The sequence below is a fragment of the Lissotriton vulgaris genome, chromosome 2_1 (assembly GCF_964263255.1).
Source record: "Lissotriton vulgaris chromosome 2_1, aLisVul1.2, whole genome shotgun sequence".
NCBI classification, from domain to species: Eukaryota; Metazoa; Chordata; class Amphibia; order Caudata; family Salamandridae; genus Lissotriton; species Lissotriton vulgaris.
In genome coordinates this window covers 409226669-409249535 of record NC_141687.1, presented here as the reverse complement: position 1 = coordinate 409249535, position 22867 = coordinate 409226669, and the positions used below count along the sequence as shown (strand labels likewise).

General features: G+C 45.6%; 1 protein-coding gene across 1 annotated transcript in view; it reads right to left on the bottom strand.

Annotated features, from left to right (window-relative positions):
• The window catches only part of CD28 (CD28 molecule), a 177894-nt gene that overhangs the window by 47701 nt on the left and 107326 nt on the right, over positions 1 to 22867 (bottom strand). The window contains exon 2 of the mRNA XM_086958562.1: positions 20331 to 20693. Within this exon, the coding sequence (XP_086814688.1) occupies positions 20331 to 20693 (363 nt within the window). The remainder of the gene's footprint in view (positions 1 to 20330; positions 20694 to 22867) is intronic.

Here is a 22867-nt window from a genome sequence, read left to right as displayed (position 1 = left end):
TGACCTTGCGCAGCGGACATTTTGAGGAAAATTGTTTCTTCTTAACATAAGGTGCTCACCGGAGTTCGAGCACAAGATCGTATGTTGGTATTTAAGAGCGACTCTGTAGAAAGATTCCGGCCTTCGCTCTGAAAATTTCCTCAACAGTTATTAACAGGTGAGGCAGTTGGGGCAAAGTTATTTTTGTGCAAAGACTTTATTTAACTTGAGACATTTAGCTACAGGCACTATACTGTAGGTGGTGATATTTTATGGAAGAAGGTGATAGTAGCATATGTGATAAAAGTGTCATGCCACAACAGAATTTCTCAATCAGCGTTCCGGAACCATTCTGGGCTACTGGTGCACAACCAAATATTAAATGGATAGAATGGAAGGAGTATTTTATTAACCATATAGAGGCAATTGATGAGGCTGAAAAGATGAAAGCGGATCAGAAAAAAAGAATTTTGCTTCACTCATTAGGACCCATCGGTTTAAAAACACATTCATGTATGAGCAAATGTGCAGATCCAGAGTTAGATGTGTTTGAAAGCACTCTTAAAGATATGGTATTTTGCACCTAAGGTGTGCATTGGAGTTAAAAGACATAGATTCTTTCAAAGAAAGCAAACCAAAGAGGAAACAGTTGACGAATGGATTGATGATTTAAAGAAATTAGCTATTGAATGAAAATTCGGCGGGCTACATGATGATCTAATACGGGATCAATTAGTCATGCACAATAATAATTCGACACTACAGGACCGTCTATGGGTAAATGGAGACGCACCACTGGATGACGTATTAGCAATAATGAGAAAATCGGTAATGTCTGGCAGATGTGAAACAATAGTTATCAAAATTGACTTACAGAATGTGAATGCATTAGCTAGCTTCGACCCAAATTTGGAATGATTACTAACTACAGAGGCGAGTGATAAGGGTCTGGAAGCTGTCTTGTCACAAAAGGGTTATGGTGATAAAGAGAGAATAATTTTGTTTGCTTCTAGAGCACTCTCTCCTGCTGAGGGAAGGTATCCTATTATAGAAAGAGAAGCTTTGGCGTGTGCATGGGCCTTTGAGCATTTTCGGGCTTTTGTATGGGGCAAGCTCGTTGTAATTCGTACTGATCATCGACCTTCAGTTCGTATTTTATCTAGTGAAGGTATTTCAGGGGCTTCCGCAAGATAGGCCAGGTTATCCATGCGAATGAAAGAGTACATTTATAAAATGGTTTACCTACCTGGAAGAGATAATCTGGTTGCAGATTGTTTATCCAGACTATCATCTCCTCTTGAAGGGTGTGTTGATGATCCCTGGGGTAACTTTAGTGTAGCGTTGGTACATGATTCTGGTGTACCTGCCATTAGTAAAGATCAATGGATGGAGGAGCAGAGTAAGGATATTGTTTTGAGAGATGTGGCTGAATACATTTGGAAAGGGTGGCCTAGGAAGAACAACATCAAGGGGAATTTGAATGCTTTTTGGGCGGTACACATGGAATTATCTCTTGATAGAGACATATTGTTAAGTGGAGATAGGATTATTCCCCCAGGTTCTTTAAGAAAAAAGATACTGCAATTTTGCCCTGAAGGGAATTTTGGGATTGTGAGAACTAAATTTATAGTAAACTGTATGTTTTGGTGGCCAGGAATATATAAAGATATTGAGAACTTTGTAAGAGGCTGTTCAGTTTGCAATTCTGCTGATAAAACGCTCAGGACTTTGAAACCTGCAATGAGTGAAGGATTAATCCAGCGTCTTCCGTGGGACACCATTGTTGTTGATATTGTTGGACCTATTGATGAATCAAAAGAATTTAGGTTGGTAGCTATTGATCTTTTTACTAAATGGCCCATTGTCAAATTTGTTGACAAAATTGATACACACACACTGTTCTCAAGTTTTTAAACAAAATCTTTATAATGGAAGGTTTACCTGTTTGTATTTTAACAGACAATGGAGTACAATTTATGTCTAGAATGGCTCAAGAGTATTTTGATAGGTGTGGGGTAAAGCACAAAACCACAGCATTATATAATCCTAGTGGTAACAGCACCGTGGAAAGGTTTAACAGAGTGATCAACGGCATCATACAGGTGTCTGTTAAAAACTTAGAATGGAAAGTACAGGTACAAAAGGCAGTTTGGTCTTATAGAATTACATCTCAGACAAGTACAGGATTGTCTCCATTTATTATGATAAGAGGTAGGTCACCTAGGTGTAAATTCAACCTGGGTTGGCTTTTGAATGACAATGGTCTCCAGTGGAGATTAAGAGGGAGTTATATTCTGTTCATGCTAAAAAGAAGGAGTTCTACGACAAACACCATGGTGTCAAAGATGTTCAAATTACTGTGGGCGACTGGTTTCGTGTAAAAAAACCTTTAAGGTACCTAAAGGAGAAAGCCAATTCGAACCTCCTAGGCAAGTATAGAAATATTGAGAAATTATGTTAGACTCAAAGATGGGAGAGTAAGGAATCTTAAAAATATTGCTATCAATCCAAAACAAAACCGTATTACGGATACTGAGGAATATAATAGTCAAAGTGATTTTGGGTGGATTGCAGTTCACTTTCCAAATAGCTACTTACAATCTCAACTAGCTAATGAGACAGGGTGACAATATTGCATCAGGATCCTTTTCCTCTTCCTGTGAGGGGGGACAGGGTTGAGAATTGTAACACCAAAGTAGTTGATACCTTTCCTGATAAAAGAATAAGAGTTTTGCCGGGTTGGCTTAAAGAGTATGTTATGTGAATTACTGATTCCTATATTACTTTACTGTTATTATTATTGTTATTTTTCTTCTTTGTTTCTTTGTTATAACGGGGGGAAGTGTTACATTGTGTTCTTCTTTTGTTTATGTTTAAGTATGTTATTATTACCTTGTATCTTTAAGTGCTTGAGATGGTGGTTATTACCCAGTCCCGGTGGGATTATTGGGTGGCTCTATTCTATATATTGTATGGAATGAAGGCTCGTGTGTCATTCTAGAGGCTGTGTTCAGTTATCGCTGTGCCTGAAGACTGTAAGCTGTTTTCCCTGGCACTCACCTGTTATATATATTTTACTTATTTTATATATATCAATAAAGGTATCAACTATTGCCTGAATCCTTTACTACACCAATCAATCCGGAATTAAAACATTGTGCGTGGCCAGTAATACCTATGGAAGAGCCTAGCTGGCCCTGATATCGTGCCCTGCAGTTGGAGAAAGACCGGCCTCAATCGGAGGCGCCAACACTGCGATATTGAATCCGGAGCAGCGGGTGGCTTCTGCAGCTTCGTGAGTGCCCCGTAGCTCCACCGGACGTGATCACTGATTTGTGCCATGGCTGCGGCCTGGTGGATGAGCCAATTCCTGAGAGGAGGGGACTGCTCTGTACTACCCACATAAGAGGTGCCGACAGTGAGTGTTCCGCCCCCGCATCTGGCGTTCTGTGGGAAGGCCAGACTGATCATGTGCTACCTGCATTGCTTTATCTTGCTGGCTGTCGGCAGCCTACGCAGCTTTTGTTGCGGGCCGGAGCTGGTGTGGGGCCAGCCCTGCAATCACTTGAAGAGGCACCCGCTCTGCTCTATTGATGGGATGGGAGAAGTGAGCTGCCTTTCTTCTGAGACTCCGGCAGCACTGGAGAGCCCCGTTGATTCCCTCGAACCCGCGCACTGCATGGAGCTGTGGCTAATGGGGGGTTTGCGCCTGGACGGGAGAGACGGAGTTGGGCTTCCGCCATCTGCGACACCAATGGTGAGTGCGCCACCCCTCCTGCTGATTTCCTGCAACACCAGTTGGATTGCCTAAGGGACGCGAGTGTGGCTGTGAACTGTAGGACATTGGCGGGCTCCACGCCTCACCTTTGCTTGACTCTGGGCTGGCGTTGAGCCGGCCATTCACGAACCTGTGGAGGCGCCTCTTCCTGAGGGTGCCGGTGGGACGTGGTCTCAGTGTGGCCTACCAGTGGTGCACCACATCTGGCCCCTGTTCCCCTTGGTGTGTCTGTTTATCGTGCCTGTGGACTATCTGGCTGCAGCCCTGTGACTGACTCAGCCATACAGTGATCTGGCGGATTACCAGCGTGTGGCACAGGGGCCCCCCTTACAGTAGCCTGAAACCCCTGGGCCTGCAGGCCCAGTGATTGATCGGAACTTGCACTCCCTTCACTGACCTAGTTCTGGAGTGTGATTTGGAGGCCTGGTGCGTACCTGGTCTCTGGTGGTGGGGAGAGAAGTTCATACTGACACTGGTGGGACTCCTTTCCCTTCCCCCAGTCCTTGACAGCCACATTACTGCAATGCAATACCAATGAGGTGCTTTTTGGTAATCCTGTGATCCTGTGTTCGGGGCCCTGCTGGTTAAAGCTGACAGGCCATTGTGGGCTTCGTTCATGGCAGGCTGGCACTTCTCTGCCCTCTCTTAGACGTATCACGCAGACCAGTGATATCATGGCCAGGGGCCGCAGTGGTCACAGCATGATGCAATCGAAGCTGGACAAGTTAGCATGGCAAAAGGGCCAGGATGGGAGCACACTAACTCCAAGTCACAGGGGGAGCAAGCAGTTCCCAGGCTGCGGGACATTTTATCTGCTATGACATCAGTGCACACCTCACTGGAAACCCGTATTGATATGGTCACCACAGAGGTTTCTCTGATGCGAGAGGACATGAGGAATATGTTTGACCACATTGGCAGCGTCAAAAGCACGACCAAAGAGCTGATGAATGATACGGACTTTCTCAAACATCATGTAACTGAACTCCAAACTACACAGGAGGCAATAGCCCCACAACTGGACAACTACCAAGGCCACATTAGACGCAATAACATACACATTTTGGGGGTGCTTTAACGGGCAGAGGGTCAGGCTGCTGACCTCTTTGTCAAGGAATTAATCCTCAAACAACTCCAGCCATGGGATCCTTCCAAATGCTTTTCAATCGAACAAGCACATCGTGTGCCCGGGAGCAGACCTAAACCTGGAGCGCCTCCTCAACCTCTTGTTGCCAGAGTGTGTAATTTTCACAGTAGAGATGCCATACTCCTGATGGTGTAGGCGGCCCCTCCGCTGGTGATTGACAATAGCAAAGTCACTTTTTTCCCTGATTTCACTCTGAGGGTCCAGAAGCAGCGTCATAGCTAAGGGACCCAGACATTAAATACATCATGCTGTTTCCTGTAAAGCTGCATGTCGAGTCAGAGGGTAAACTATGGTACTTCACCAGGCTGGAGGACGTCCGTGAGTGGCTCAATGGCTGGGGAAGTGTTGGCAAGCATCCCCATAAACCCGTAGGAGATGCTGAGACTGCTGGTGACCAATCCCGGTGGCAGGGGTCCCCGCCCGACAGTGACTTAGTGACTCAAAGCCCGAAAGAAAGAAGGTTGAAGACCGACAAGTATATGTGACTGTCTCTTGAGTCGGATGACTCCCTGAGCATATAGTTGGTAGCGGCTGTCAGGATTGGAGACTACTGCTACTGCTATTGATTATTATTTTTTCTATAGTTCACTAACATGCAGATCTTTTTCAACATGTCACTGATCGTGCATTTAAGGTTTTTTGTTTGTTTTATATAGCGCAAACTAGACCCGAAGGTATCAGAGTGCTTTACATGAGCACCAGTTGCATTACAGACAGACACATTCATTTTTGTTAGGCATGGGGAGATTAAGTGATTTGCCCAGAATCACAGGATGTTGAGCGTCCCTGTGAGACATCAACCCAGTTCCCCAGCTCCGAGGTGACCGCTCTCCCTCTGTTATTTCTGAAATGTAAAATACAAGTTAAGTTTATAATTTCCACAGTGAAATAATGTCAATCAGTAAATGACAAGATTTATGCTTTATATTCAACACAATAATTGGCTATGCATTTGCTATTCACAACGGAACAAGGCAACAAAAACATCACATTCAGTGACAATAGAGTGTGCAAGTACAAAATTATTAGTTTCACGTGGTATATGAAATTGAGGTTTTAGACACTGGACACATACCTTCTATTCTCAATTCCCAACTAATTCACACAATTGTTTAAGCAAAGTCTTTGTTTTGGGGAGGAAAGTCCCTCTTTTTTAGGAAAGATCCCCTTCCTCGGTGCCGCATGGTGTCCCTAGAAGTGATATTGGGCTTCAGTTTCTTCGTGACAAGGCACCTTAGAACTCCTTAGGTAATGCTAACCTTTCAATCTCTATGTGGACATGTGTTTTTGAATGGTATTTTCATAGTGGTCCTTCCTTATATTACCATGACTAGTCGGATACTCCTAGGGAGGATTAATACGTAATGATTAATCAAGGCTTGGATTTCAAAAGCTTTTCTGTTTTTCCAAACTGGTGCACCTGGCAGTTCCCAAGACTTTGAGGCTTGATATTCTGTTTGTGTGAGCAGAAGGACTTATTTGTCCACTCAAACACTGTGGAGAGAGCAATGAAATGACATAGTGGGATATAAGTTATTATTAAAAAGTATGAGGGGTTCCTTGGGTTCATTAGTGTCAGTATCATTTTAATCTGTCCTACTAGTTTTCAAGAGTTGTGCCCATTCTGAGACTATTTTTTGTAGCTTCTGTTTCAGCTGTCCTTCCTTCCTTCAACTCCTCCAGTCGTCTGTGCTGGTACTTCAGGCAATTCTGCTGTCGTCTGGCTGCCTTATTTCCTTTTGTTGTTCCTTCCTTTTGTACCTTCACTTCTAGGGCCTGGTGCTAACAAGTTATCAGCTATCTTCTAGTCACAATTTATCCTGTGCATGCGGCAACTTTCAGAAAAGCCCTCCATGGGGTTCTTTGGCATTTTGGGATCTGTATTTTTTTAACTCTCCTTGACGAGAGGACACCGCTTCCTTACTATTGTCTGGCAGTCATACATGCAGTATCTACCAGAATACTATTACATGATGGCCTGTAGTTGCTTTTTCTTTTTGAATATATTCTTTATAGAAAAGCTATATCTCTGTTTAAAGTAATACCCCTGAGTGAAAATATTGGTAATCCCCCTTTATATACCTTATCACTCTTGCTTTTATGAGTCTTTTTCAAAATTTTAAAGTAACTATTTTACAATAAGTGTATAATGTATCACTGGGGATTCTGTGTAATGTGGCTCCAGTTGTTTTTAGGGCTTGCCTGCTGTGCGCATGCGCACAGCCGGAAGCTCTATAGGGGCTTATCCAGTGTTTAACCACCACTGGCGATTCCACTGGCGATTCCTTTGAGTGCACGTGCTTTTTAGGTCATTGCGCAAGCGCAAGCCCTAAAAAGCGCGTGCATAATGCCACCAGCCATCTGCCTGCCTGCCTCGCATTACCACATCAAAGGCAGCCGTCCTAGGTCATTTGTCACCTCCTAATTATTCACTGCCTGCCGGCCGTATTTTCAGTTTCGTCTCCTAATCTTCCCGACTCTTGCTGCAACAACTGTTTATGCTCTGCTTGAAAAGAAACATGGAATGCATGCTGTATCCAGGACCACAAATTCCATGCTTCTTAAGAGGGCTTTTCGGAGTTTTGGTTTAAGTACTGAGTGCACTGTGTAGTAGCTAGCTAAGGCGCAGTTATGTTGCCATGTGCTGTTGCCGTGCCCAGACAACATTCATATATATTTTCTTTCCTTTCTGCACACATTGTTGCGATTTATTTTGCCCTGCTACTTATCATTTTCTAAGCAGACCTTTAAAATTCGTCATTCCTTAAAATATAGTGTAGCTTCGGTATTAATTAAACACCGACAGGTTTAACAAAACCTTCTCCCAATGCAGATGTTAACAAACAAACCTCTCTCATTTACGGTTCGTACTCTTTTCTTTTCTGTGATTTAGTTTTCCTTCCAGAATAACGTCCTACATATTTTTCTGCATGTATCTGTTGGAACAGTAGCAAGCACTTGTCATAATTTATCCAGCATCGTTAAAGGATAGATTTTTTTTGTTTTGAGAGTTGTAATTTCCGTTAAGGCTCCCACCACACAGCTTCACCTACACAGCTCCACCAAGGCACCCACCATACAGCTACACCGAGGAACCCACCACACAGCTCCACTGATGCACCCACCACACAGCTCCACCGACACAGCTCCACCGATGCACCCACACCCAACTCCACCTACACAGCACCACTGATGCACCCACCACACAGCTCCACCGATGCACCCACCGCACAGCTCCACCGATGCACCCACTACACAGCTCCACCGAGGCACCCACCACACAGCTCCACCAAGGCACCCACCACACAGCTCCACCGAGGCACCCACCACACAGCTCCACAGATGCACCCACCACACAGCTCCACCGATGCACCCACCACACAGCTCCCCCGATGCACCCACCTCACAGCTCCACCCATGCACCCACCACACAGCTCCACCGATGCACCCCCCACACACCTCCACCGATGCACCCACCACACACCTCCACCGATGCACCCACCACACACCTCCACCGATGCACCCACCACACATGCCCCCACTACACATGCCCCAACCACACAGCTCCACAGATGCCCCCACCACACAGCTCCACCGATGCACCCACCAGACAGCTCCACCGATGCACACAGCTCCACCAATGCACCCACCACACAGCTCCACCGATGCACCCACCACACAGCTCCACCGATGCACCCACCACACAGCTCCACCTATACAGCTCCACCGATGCACCCACCACACAGCTCCACTGATGCACCCACCACACAGCTCCACCGACACAGCTCCACCGATGCACCCACCACACAGCTCCACCGACACAGCTCCACCGATGCACCCACACACAGCTCCACCGATGCACCCACCACACAGCTCCACCGATGCACCCACCACACAGCTCCACCTACACAGCTGCAGCGATGCACCCATCACACAGCTCCAGCGATGCAGCCACCACACAGCTCCTCCACCGATGCACCCACCATACAGCTCCACCGTTGACCCACCATACAGCTCCACCGTTGCACCCACCGTACAGCTCCACCGATGCACCCACCACACAGCTCCGCCGAGGCAACCACCACACAGCTCCGCCGAGGCACCCACCACACAGCTTCGCCGAGGCACCCACCACACAGCTCCGCCGATGCACCCACCACACAGCTCCGCCGATGCACCCACCACACAGGTCCACCGATGCACCCACCACACAGCTCCACCGATGCACCCACCACACAGCTCCACCGATGCACCCACCTCCACAGATGCACCCACCACCCAGCTCCACAGATGCACCCACCACCCAGCTCCACAGATGCACCCACCACCCAGCTCCAGCGATGCTCCAACTAAGCTCCACCAATGCACCCACCACACTGCTCCACCAATGCATCCACTAAGCTTCACCGATGCACCCACCACACAGCTCCACCGATGCACCCACCACACAGCTCCACCGATGCACCCACCACACAGCTCCACCGATGCACCCACCACACAGCTCCACCGATGCATCCACCACACAGCTCCACCGATGCATCCACCACACAGCTCCATTGATGCACCCACCACCCAACTCCACCGATGTACCCACCACACAGCTCCACCGATGCACCCACCACACAGCTCCACCGATGCATCCACCACACAGCTCCACCGATGCATCCACCACACAGCTCCACCGATGCACCCACCACCCAACTCCACCGATGCACCCACCACACAGCTCCACCGACACAGCTCCACCGACGCACCCACCACCCAGCTCCACAGATGCACCCACCACCCAGCTCCAGCGATGCTCCAACTAAGCTCCACCAATGCACCCACCACACTGCTCCACCAATGCATCCACTAAGCTTCACCGATGCACCCACCACACAGCTCCACCGATGCACCCACCACACAGCTCCACCGATGCACCCACCACACAGCTCCACCGATGCACCCACCACACAGCTCCACCGATGCATCCACCACACAGCTCCACCGATGCATCCACCACCCAACTCCACCGATGCACCCACCACACAGCTCCACCGATGCACCCACCACACAGCTCCACCGATGCATCCACCACACAGCTCCACCGATGCATCCACCACACAGCTCCACCGATGCACCCACCACCCAACTCCACCGATGCACCCACCACACAGCTCCACCGACACAGCTCCACCAACGCACCCACCACACAGCTCCACCTACACAGCTCCACCGATGCACCCATCACACAGCTCCACTGATGCACCCACCACACAGCTCCACTGATGCACCCACCACACAGCTCCACCGATGCACCCACCACACAGCTGCAGCGATGCACCCATCACACAGCTCCAGCGATGCAGCCACCACACAGCTCCACCGACACAGCTCCACCGATGCACCCACCACACAGCTCCACCGATGCAGCCACCACACAGCTCCACCGATTCAGCCACCACACAGCTCCACCGATTCAGCCACCACACAGCTCCACCGATTCAGCCACCACACAGCTCTACCGATTCAGCCACCACACAGCTCCACCGATGCAGCCACCACACAGCTCCTCCGACACAGCTCCACTGATGCACCCACCACTCAACTCCACCAATGCACCCACCACACAGCTCCACCGACACAGCTCCACCAATGCACCCACCACACAGCATCACCTACACAGCTCCACCGCGGCACCCACCACACAGCTCCACTGATGCACCCACCACACAGCTCCACCGACACAGCTCCACCGATGCACCCACCACACAGCTCCACCTACACAGCTCCACCGATGCACCCACCACCCAACTCCACCGATGCACCCACCACACAGCTCCACCGACACAGCTCCACCGATGCACCCACCACACAGATCTACCTACACAGCTCCACTGATGCAACCACCACACAGCTCCACCGATGCAACCACCACACAGCTCCACCGATGCAACCACCACACAGCTCCACCGATGCAACCACCACACAGCTCCACTGATGCAACCACCACACAGCTCCACCGAGGCACCCACCACACAGCTCCACCGAGGCACCCACCACACAGCTCTACCGAGGCACCCACTACACAGCTCCACAGATGCACCCACCACACAGCTCCACAGCTGCACCCACCACACAGCTCCACCAATGCACCCACCACACAGCTCCACAGATGCACCCACCACACAGCTCCATCGATGCACACACCACACAGCTCCACCAATGCACCCACCACACACCTCCACCGATGCACCCACCACACACCTCCACCGATGCACCCACAACACACCTCCACCGATGCACCCTCCACACACCTCCACCGATGCACCCACCACACATGCCCCATCACACATGCCCCAACCACACAGCTCCACAGATGCCCCACCACACAGCTCCACTGATGCACCCACCACACAGCTCCACCGATGCACCCACCACACAGCTCCACCGATGCACCCAACACACAGCTCCACCGATGCACCCACCACACAGCTCCACCGATGCACCCACCACACAGCTCCACCGATGCACCCTCCACACAGCTCCACCTACACAGCTCCACCGATGCACCCACCACACAGCTCCACCGATGCACCCACCATACAGCTCCAACTACACAGCTCCACCAATGCACCCACCACACAGCTCCACCGATGCACCCACCACACAGCTCCACCTACACAGCTCCAGCAATGCACCCACCACGCAGCTCCACCTACACAGCTCCACCGATGCACCCTCCACCCAACTCCACCGATGCACCCACCACACAGCTCCACCGACACAGCTCCACCGATGCACCCACCACACAGCTCAACCTACACAGCTCCACCGATGCACCCACCACACAGCTCCACTGATGCACTCACCACACAGCTCCACCGACACAGCTCCACCGATACACCCACCACACAGCTCCACCTACACAGCTCCAGCGATGCACCCATCACACAGCTCCAGCGATGTAGCCACCATACAGCTCCACCGACACAGCTCCACCGATGCACCCACCACACAGCTCCGCCGATGCACCCACCACACAGCTCCGCCGAGGCACCCACCACACAGCTCCGCCGATGCACCCACCACACAGCTCCGCCGAGGCACCCACCACACAGCTCCGCCGAGGCACCCACCACACAGCTCTGCCGATGCTCCAACTAAGCTCCACCAATGCACCCACCACACAGCTCCACCAATGCACCCACCACACAGCTCAGCCGTGGCACCCACCACACAGCTCCGCCATGGCACCCACCACACAACTCCGCCGTGCCACCCACAGCTCCACCGATGCTCCAACTAAGCTCCACCAATGCACCCACCAAACAGCTACACCGATGCACACACCACTGAGCGCAACCACAGTATCACTGGTTCAAATATGTTCTTTCAATTTTTCAAGCTTTCACGCTTTATTACAAATCACAAAAAGATGTTAATATTTCACTTCTGTTCTTGGATTTTCGTCACAATAAAAAACACTGAACATAATCTTCACAAATGTTATTTACAAAAGTTTAAGCTATTGCCATTACAAATTAAATAAATAATTAAGTATTAATTATTTAAAAAAATTAAAAGCCATTGTTATTTGTAATATCAATACATCTAAGTCACGTAAATACAAAACATGTTGCATTGCAAATGCTATAGGTGTCACATTTGCGAAAGTTATAACTATTGGCATTGTAAATGATAAAGCTATTAATTTAGCTATTTTAAAAAAACACATAAATAAAAATAATTAATTTATAACACCAATAGCTCAAACTTTCCTAATGCGAGCCCTATTGCATTTCCAATGCTTGTTTAAACAACTCTTTCCCCACCTGAATAACACATTCATCTGTGTATGATGTGCCAGAGTAAACGGTGTCACAGCTGCTTAGGGCAGCCTTTTTTTGTTGGGGTGGGGTAATTGTATCTGATGGTTGATTGTGAGTTGAACTGGTCGTATGTGTTTGGAGTTATGATTGTGTTTAATCTCTCTAATGCCCATATAAATGTTGTTTATCTATGACATTTCTGTTATATCCTGATTATTTAAGTATATGTTTCCCAGTTTAGCTCTCTCCCTGCTGCTCAGCCAGTGTGAGTGTTGACAGTGGAATGCTGGTGTGACTGTGATGATGGAATGCTTGGGTGCCTGTTTGGAAGAGTGATGACAGTTGGAAGATGGAAGATGGGCTGAGCAGCAGGCAGGCTGCTCCTGGTGGGGCTGGAGTATAAATACTTAAAATACAACTCGGCTACGTCTGGTAAGATACAACAATTTCATTAAGACCTGTCTTAGCTATACTTACTTTCAGGATCATTCTTACTTCCACTCTCAGAAGTTCCTCTTCTATGTCATTGTTTCTTAGAGTGTCAATGTTTAAGGACACTCCGTGCTATTTCTTTTTCTGTTTGGTTTTGGTTCATGTAATTTTGCGCTAACAGAGCAGTCAATACTTTTTTGAGTATCTGAGATTTTTTAATACAGGTTTTAGGGCCACATATAGGCTCATAGGAATGAATGAGAATTGCATGCGCACACACATGGCCTAAGGGCATGTATATGTGCAACATGGAACTTTGAAAAATGCACAACAGTTCTCTCAAATTACTATCACCTATGAATTGATGGTAATTTTCGTTTCTTAATTGCAAAATTGCAACATTTTTGGGGTTAATGAATTGCATTTAGGGAATCGCAATATGTGATTCCCTAAATGCAATCACAATTTAAGTAATCACAAATTTAGCGATTACTTAAATTGCGTTTTTTTGCATTTGATATGATGCATCCCAAATGCAAAAATACTGGTCTTAATGGGTTTGCGGTCGGTATTTTGAATGATGCATGTGGCCCTTAATCTCTTCTGTTGTCTTTCCAATATATGCCTCATTACATGGGCATTTAATGATATAACCATGGCCCGATTCACAAAGGTAAACTGCGACAAAAGTCCAACTTTATGACTTTCGGTATACACAAAGGGCATTTAAAGAAAGTAGTAAAGTTAGACTCGTTTTTTGTGTTGTCGTTTTTTAATTCAAGGTGTGAAATTATACATTGATTACACACCATTTTCGGCCTCTCTGGTCAGTTGGCACACTAACTACACAATCAATCAATCAGGGTTAATAAAGCCCGCTACTCACCCATGAGGGTCTGAAGGTGCTGTGGGGGCGGGAGGGGGAGCAGCTCTGGATCAGTTGAAGAGCCAGGTCTTGAGGTCCTTCCTGAACGTGTAGAGGGTTGGAGGAAATCTGATGTTCACAAGGAGTTCGTTCCAGGTCTTGGCTGCGATGTAGGAGAAGGCTCTCCTACTTGCTTTGCTTCTGTGGATGCTGGGGCCTCTGCCAGGGCAAGGTCGGCGGAGCGGAGGTTCCTTTTGGGTACATGGAAGGATAATCTCTCGTTGAGGTATTTGGGTGCGGAGTTGTTGAGGGATCTGTAGGCGTGGGTGAGGTGTTTAAAGGTGATCTTCTTCTCGACGGGGAACCAGTGGAGGTCTCGTAGGTGTTGGCTCATATGTTTGTGGCGCGGTGTCCTGAGAATGTGTCTGGCTGTGGCATTCTGGATGGTTTGGAGTTTGGGTAGAAGGGTTCTGTTGATTCCGGTGTAGAGGGCGTTGCCGCAATCCAGTCTGCCGAGAGCAAGGGTGACAGTCTTTCTGCAGTCTGGGGATCCATTTGAAGGTTTTACGGTGGATGCTCAGGCAGTTGAAGCTGGTGGAGGCGATGTCGTTGATCTGGCGGCTCATGGAGAAGGAGGAGTCGAGAATGATACCGAGGCTTTATGCATGGTCTGTAGGTGTGGGTGGATTTCTGAGGGTGGTGGGCCACCAGGTGTTGTCCCAGGCAGAGGTGCAGGGTCCGAGGATGACGATCTCGGTCTTCTCTGAGTTGAGCTTCAAGCAGCTCTCTTTCATCCAGGCTGCCACGTTCTTCATTCTTTCCTGGAAGCTGAGTCTGGTGTCTTCGTGATTTTTCGTGAGTGAGAGGATGAGCTGGGGTCGGCGTAGGATACGATGCTGAGTACATGCTATCTGACTGTCAGGATTTTTAGAATTCCTGGGTCGTTGACCGGCATCGGTAAGGACACAATTCGCAATACAACTATGGTTCCCGGCATGCCCGGGAAGAACGTTACGTGCGGGACGTAAAGCATGCAAACCCGGATGTAAAACAAGACCGCGGAGATGAGGCAGCGCCGATAATTCTGCGGACAACCGGAGACTGTGGTTTGTACTTGCCTGTACTCTTGGTAAGCGTTGTATTCTTGTTTGCTGGACATTTTTCCCGGTACTTCCCGTGCCGGTTTTGGGCTCACGTTCTTTGTGGGAGACGAGGTGGAGACGGTCTCTTCCTCTCTCCTTGATCTGAGGGAAGCCTGCTCGGCAGAGAAACTATTCTGTCACTTTGTTGCGGGGAACAGTCAGACCAAAGGCACCACTCTGTGTAATTGAAAGACTAGTGCAAAACCATTCCGGTGGTCTCCGGTGAGTGGAAAAAAGACTGGTTGGGGCACCAGCCATATTTCAATGGTCTACCTGTTTCCTACCTTGGGATTTTGGATGAAAGAACTTTAGTTCCGTGGTGCATCAAACATTTCAGGACTGAGATCTTTAATTAGCCTAGGGTAAGAATCAATTACCCCAGGCCAGGTGCTTTTTCTTTCATTGTTTTCATTAGTTGTTTATCTTTGTGTTCTAACTACAGGGGAGACGAATTGAGAGAGATTCAGAGGGATTTGTTTATCTACAAAGTGTGGACATAATTGTATATAGGTATGTGGTGAGAATGTTAACATGAATTGTTTTACGGTGAAGTTAAGAATAGCTTTACATCTATCTTGTACCTCTCCCTTTGCAGTTGATGAATCTCTGATCTCGCCTCATTCCTCATCCCTGATTTCTGCCTTCAATCTTTTCTTTACAGGTAGGGAAAAGGACAATACCCAGGGAAAGAAAGTAGAGTGTACTTGTTGATGTAACAAACGAGTGTAGGCTGTAGATATATAATTAGTGTATGCTTTTCTCGTTTCAGGTCTCCTTCCCTGCCGTCCCCTTATTTTCCTTCCCTCACCTGACTATCCTAGCAGTCTGTGTCTATTTCCAGGCTCTTGGGGACGTCGTGAGGGGGAAGCGATAGGCAAATCAGCACAATCCTGAAGAAGCAAGAGGTGGAGCCTGACACTGACAATGGCGGCGAGGGGGGCCATGTAGATGTTGAAAAGTGTGGGGCTGAGCGATGATCCTGGGTTCTACATTTGGGATGTCTGTTACAGGGGATAGGACAAGGATTGTACATGGCATAATGTAGTTGGTTCCTTCTTTTTTCCTGTATTGTAGTGAACTACCATGTCCCTGATATTTGTGTTATGTTTCAGTGCAAAAAGATGGTTTGCTATTGTGGGACATTGATTCTTTATCAAATGGCAGTTTTTTTTAATGATTTTCTTGATTTCGATTTTATGGAAGTTGTACATTGTTACACACACCAATCTGTCATTTTTTGGTTTATTTTTCTCCTACGTTAGAATCTTGATCTTGGTCTGTACAGGTTTTGGGGTGGTTTCTAACCTGCAGTTTTCTCAGGGGTTCATTTGCATTCATGAAATTATCTTTTTTATAGCATTTTCTTAAAATCCTGAAAAATTAGTTGTATGGCAAATAATATTTAAGCTTGCATTGATGGAAGCTTGAGTAGTGGAGGAATGAATTCCTTTCAGTTGCTTTGTTAAATACCATGGTAAAGATTCTTCCATCCTGTTGCTTTATAGATTGGTTCCTTGAAGTTTATTTCATGTTTGCTCGGGATGATTGAGAATTTGATGTCAGGAGTATGTGAACTAGTCCAGTCATGAAAATTCTTTAGTCCCTCTGTGGTGCTCTTGTAAATTAGTAAGACGTCATCTATATATCTTTTCTAAAGCGAAATATTTTCTGTGTATGAGTTGTCAGTATAAACTAATTTCTCCTCATATTGTGCCATAAACAGCACTGCAGCTCCGGTGCAGAGGGCATCCCATTGCTGTCCCCTTTACTTGGATGTACTGTTCTTGACTCACTCTAAAAAAAAGGATATTATAGATTTATGAGGGTGAGGAACATCCTACTTTCCAGGAACCACTCCAATGTCCTGAGTGCAGTGTTGTATTATGAATTTTATAAAGGTTGCTTTAAGGCTGAGGAACACAAGAGGGTTGTGCTGATTGAATTTCTTGTAAACTATTTTAAATTCAACTCTGTAGGAGGTACGTGATGTTTATGAATTGTATGTGTTTTGCCCTTCTTAACTTTATAAACATGTACTTGTATGGTGTTTTTTAAATACTGAATAAAGGATTATTTGAATTTGAATTTGAGTGCAGTGTCAAGTGGTATGTTCGTATTTAAGCTTCCCACATCGATAGTTATGAGGATATCCGATTCTTCATTATATTCCACCTATTCAATCTTAACAATGATCTCTGTTGTGTCCTTCAGCATGATGTCAATATACTTAGCAACGGGTTTCAAGGTCGAATCTTCACCTGCTATGATTGATCTTCAAGGGGGGCTTGTTAGGGTTTTTGTTATTTCTGGTACTGTATGTAGTACTGGTGGCCTTGGGTTGCTATTTACCAGATATTTAGCTTAATTCATTGAGATCCATCCTTCTTTAGAGGCATTATCAATAATGTTTTTACTCTCGGCTTCTATTTCCTTTGTCGGATCATGATCCATTTCCTGGTAATGGTCTGTATTGCTTATCTCTGCTTTATACTCCCTTCGATCCTGTACTCAATGTCTCCTTTGTCTGTTGGTTTTATTATAATCTTTTTCAACCGCTTTCAGTTGTGTAGGGCCTCTGACTTTGTTAGATTGCATTTAGTGTACTTTGTGGACTCTTTGAGAACAGTTCATTCAAAGACAACAATCTCTGCTTGCATCTTATTACGTGGTGGTCAGAATTTCAAGGGTTTCCTTAGGTCCATGTAGCTTATTTCCTGAGGTGAGACCACAATTAAAAAAAATTCACGAAGTCAGGTCCTTTGAAAGAATTGTATTAACTCCATTCTAACCTGTGTGAAGTCAGTGAATTGGACCGGGACGAATGATAATCCCTTTTCATGTACCTGCTTTTCCTGTTCCTCCAAGAATCTCCTGGAGATATTATACATGATGGTTAATTTTGATTCCCCATTGGTAAGTTCTTCTGAACGTATTGATTTCACCATTTTCTTGGGGTTGCCATGTTTTTCCTCACCCTCTCCTTCTGCTTCGTTCTGAAAATCCCTTCTTGAGAGGATTAGTGTAACTTGGTGTATTATAGTCTAAATATAATGAGCTCTCAGGGAAGTTGATGTAATGTCTTGACGTTTGACCTTGGTATTAATGTAAAGTCCTTTTGGAGGTACTGATAAACTTTCTCCAAGCTGGAGCTTGCAATGTTTTTATCAAGTTTTTTCAAATTGTAGCCCTCAGTGCTGACCTTCGCCAGTAGGGCTTTAGAGTCATTGATTGCGGTATTAGTTCAACTCTGTTCTTCGAGTTCCTTTATGGCTTCCAGCTCGTTTTTGGCCAGAAGTTCAGCCTTTTTGTTGAAAGGAACATCCAATCACAGGAGCGTTTTGTGACAATTCCACTGATGTCTCCTATGTATTCCAGGTAATCAGTGAAAAATACTGTGATACATCGAACTTGTAGACTCTGAAGGATGGTATTAGCTCTCAAGTGTTCCAGATGAACCTCTCCATGTAGTACTGTTCAAATATGCCACGTCTTTAACCTCAATAATTTTTCGGCTTCTGTTTGTTATTGTATGTTGATGGTCACTGCATTGGTTTTCAGTACTGAGGGGCACCTAACTAGTTCTTCAATGTCATTGTTTTAATAACTTATAGTTTTAAATTCTGTCATTTCCTCTAGGAGTTACACTTTTTTGGGGGGTGGTTCCTGGCTCAAGTCTGTTATATTTTGTTTATTTTCTTTTTATACACAAATAACCGCCTGTGTTTGCTACTTCTATTTTTGTATGTAAAAGCCTTTGTGTGTTGCTGCATGCTATAGACCTACTGGTAATAAAATGAAAAAAAAATTCAGTTGAATGATGCAAATATGTCATATTTTAACCTGTTGGTCAGTGTAAATGTCATTTGTACACTGGTCAATCATTCCAAATGTTGGTGAAACTTTCAGAGTAGCCTCCTACACCTAAGACTGACCCTGAGATAAAAGATCCAGTGCAAGCATTTTTACTTCACTAGTCGAAATTACATATTTTGCTTTACTACCATGGCAATAGGGCAACATTTGCTAATTTTAGGTGCTATCGCATATCACCCTCATTGATGACACAATTGGTGCCTGCCTATTAAGGGAAATAACCTTTACAACGCGATCATCACATCCCGTTACCTGTACAACACAGTTGTTACAACGACCTCATTGTTACAAAGCAGTACCATTAAAACACAAGTTGTTACTACGACTTGCTCTAGATGGCGCTTTACACTAAGGAATAGTATAATTTACTATTCCAACACCTTCCCTACTAATGCACACACTGGAGTTAGAATAGTAAATTATACTTTTCCTAAGTCCAGTACGCATCTAGAGTCAGTCGTTGTAACAACTTGCGTTGTAACGGTACTGCATTGTGACAACGAAGCCGTTTTAACAATCGCTGTGTAAAAGCATGCGATGTGATGGATCACGTTGTAATGAGGCATATTCTCCTAGTAGTGCTTTTCTAAAGAGCTAGCCTTATAGCTGACATAGCCTGGCCTGGAGCCAGGAGGTGTTGACTGTACCTTGATTTGAATATTGGCAGAGTTGGACTGATCTAGAAAACATGCCCTGGACCAAAATAAGAGTGGCCCCAATATTGAATTAGATAGCTAAAAATTGTGCAAATTGGAGCAGTTTTGACAGTGTCACCTTAAGGCTTTTGGACGCTCAGGGCAAGATATACTTTCGAGCACATGTGCAAAACAGCTTTGGATTTTAGTTCCCATTTTCTATTCTTTCAAGCCCCATGATGACAATCGATATTGACTAATACGTAAAAGTTTGAGATGAAGAAATAGAAAGATGAGACATAGAGAGAACGTTCGCTCTATGTCCTCGGCATTTGCCTGCTTTGCTCATGCCTTAAAATATCCCGAGTTTGGACGTGTACAGACATGCTGTGTAGGTGCTTTGCAAGAAATAGAATACTGCATGGATGTGAGTTTACTGGGGGCAATGTTTGGATTAATATCAGGGACTTCAACAGTAAAAAGTGGTCCAGGAGACTATAAAATAGACCACAAACAGCCCACACACTGACACCTCAGACTAATCCATCGGGCACTCACTGATTGCCCAATAGAGCAGTCCAACTTTTGATATTGGTGGAAGTCATACAGCTCACAATAGAACGTACATTGTACCTGTAAAAAGACTTGTGATTTTTTAGATTTACCTTTCACGTGAACGATTGTTCCATTATCAATGCTGCTGGAGTATGGAGGTGGTGACATGACCTCAGTGAAACAAAAATAAATATCGGTGTGGTCCACCTTGAGATCCGAAAGTTGAAAGGTCACATTGGTTTCACTCGGAATACTCAAGCACTTGAGGCCCAATGGTGGTGGCTGGTTAAATGGTGCATAGGACCGGTTCGAAAAATATCCAGAGCACACAATCTCCCAGGTCCTCTTGCGTAGTGACACCCGGATGTCCGTCACCTTCCGGCTTTCCCTCGTGATCCATTTGTACTGACATGTGAGTGTTGCGTTCTTCTTAGCAACCAGGAGAGAAGGTTGCTTAGCTGAGCTACATGGTTCTGGAAAAGAGAAAAGACATTATTATTTCATTGTAGTGCAGGAAATATCATTAATACATCATTATTAGATACACTGCTCAAAAGATGTTTTTTTAAAGTTCACCAATAATTCTTAGTTCTGGTATTAAACAGATGTGAAAGACGAGGATAACCTTTGACTTTTGGGGGCTTATTTATGAGCCCTTGCGTCACTTTTACGCCACGGGTGCGTCACTTTTTGTGACGCACCAGCAGAGTAAAAAATGTGCCTTGTTGCACCATATTAACAAAATGACGCATTTAGTTAGATGCGTCACTTTGTAAACACCTGCGCCACATTATACCTGCACCAGGTATATTGTATGCAAGGGGGGCGCTCTGATTCAAGAAAGAGTCACAAAAGTGACGCAGTAAAATCTATGAGATTTCACTGCGCCATTTCTTGGACGCTAATGGGTCAAAATCTTACACCTGCCTCATGGCAGTCGTAAGACTGACGCAGGCAGTCTGGGACTTGCCCATGTGAAAGTACACATTGCTGGAGTTGCGTCACTATTGTGACACACTCCAGCAATGTGTCACTTTTGCGCCTACAGATACGTCAGAAAGACTGACGTATCTGTAACCCCTTGCGACATGATGCGTCATACTGTAAATATGATGCATCGTTAGTGTCGCAGGGAGAGCGCAGTGAAAAGTGACGCATCGCTGTTTTCACACAGCGGTGCATCACCTATCATAAATGATGCCCTTGGTGTATACTGCACTGAAATCTGACCATTACGGTACTTACAAATGCGCCAAGAAATGGCACAATGCACCAGGCCTAATTTAGAAAGTTTTGCTCCACAAGAAGGTGCAGCATGTCAGATGATTTTGCAGGGCCTAGGTCAATAACTTCTGTTGTGCCTCGCATAAGAATAAGCCCTATTTCTAAGTTTCAGGCAAAGACAAGACCCGGCAGCTACATCATCTGCCACCATCTAGTGGGATTAACTCCCTCATTACAAAACAGGTAGATTTACTGTATAAAATGTACAAACAATTGTGTAGATTGAGTATGAGGTCTTGACAATGTATCAGCCTAGTGAAAAAGAATCCCTCTACCCCTCACTGCTAATGACCTAGAGAAGGTATGTCTTACTCCTGCAAAAGCAGGAGTAAGTCAGGAGTATGTGACACCTCTTACAAAAATATTCTTTGCAAATCTAACCTATGAAGCATTTTCTAGTTGTGTTTTATTCCTGTTTCGGGTGTGGATTACTCCTAAATTTTCTGGTGTAATATACACCTAATTATAAAAAAGTAATTCAAACTCATTTTCAGTTATTATGTATATTATTTAAAAGAGTCAAATATTGAACAATCAAAAATCTGAGATGTCCGGTCAAATTATAGAAACACATGTGCATAAATTTTCACCTTTTTCTTCTGATATTTGAAGTAGCAAGAGATTGGATAAGGTCTTTCCCCTAACAAGTGTATGAGTCATCTTTGAGATAGTGATATTGAACCCTTGGACCACTTATTAAGGTTTTTATAATTCTATTAATTGTCTAAGAATTAAAATATTCACCCTTTTTGTGATGGACATTGTTTTTGTTGTTCGGATGTATTAAATCCACATTTTTAGTGAAAGCATCTCATACATTTCTTCTTGAATATCTGTTGGGTATTTTTGAGATCTGTACATTGTTTGGTGGGCGGAATGTAGAATGCTGCACTGAATTTCTGTCAATGCGCGGGGAATGTATTTGCTTGAACGGAAAAGGGCAGTTGCTGTGAGCTTTCTTCCCTGCTAGTCTACTTTCTAAGATGCTTGAAAATAAAGAGGCGAATTAACCACCTATGCGTACTGGCATCTGTACATTGGTGACGAGTGTGATGTTTTCCATACTTCCCCTTTAAGCTTCATAATTCCTTACTTGTATTCTATGTTCTGAGAATGGACTCTGTCAGAGATTCTGACTGAGTCAGTTGCTGTTGGCTGTTCTTGGGATGAGGTTTTAATAAACCCACCTATCTAAAACGATTACTTGATTCCTTGTTTAATTCGATATTTAACTATTTTACACTGGCGACGATTGGAAAACACCTCAACCAGATCAACATAGCAAAGAAATTTACCTCGTTTCTCCTCCAGCGTCTGTCCTTCAATACACGAAGTGAAGCGTCGACTTCCCAGCGGCTGAATT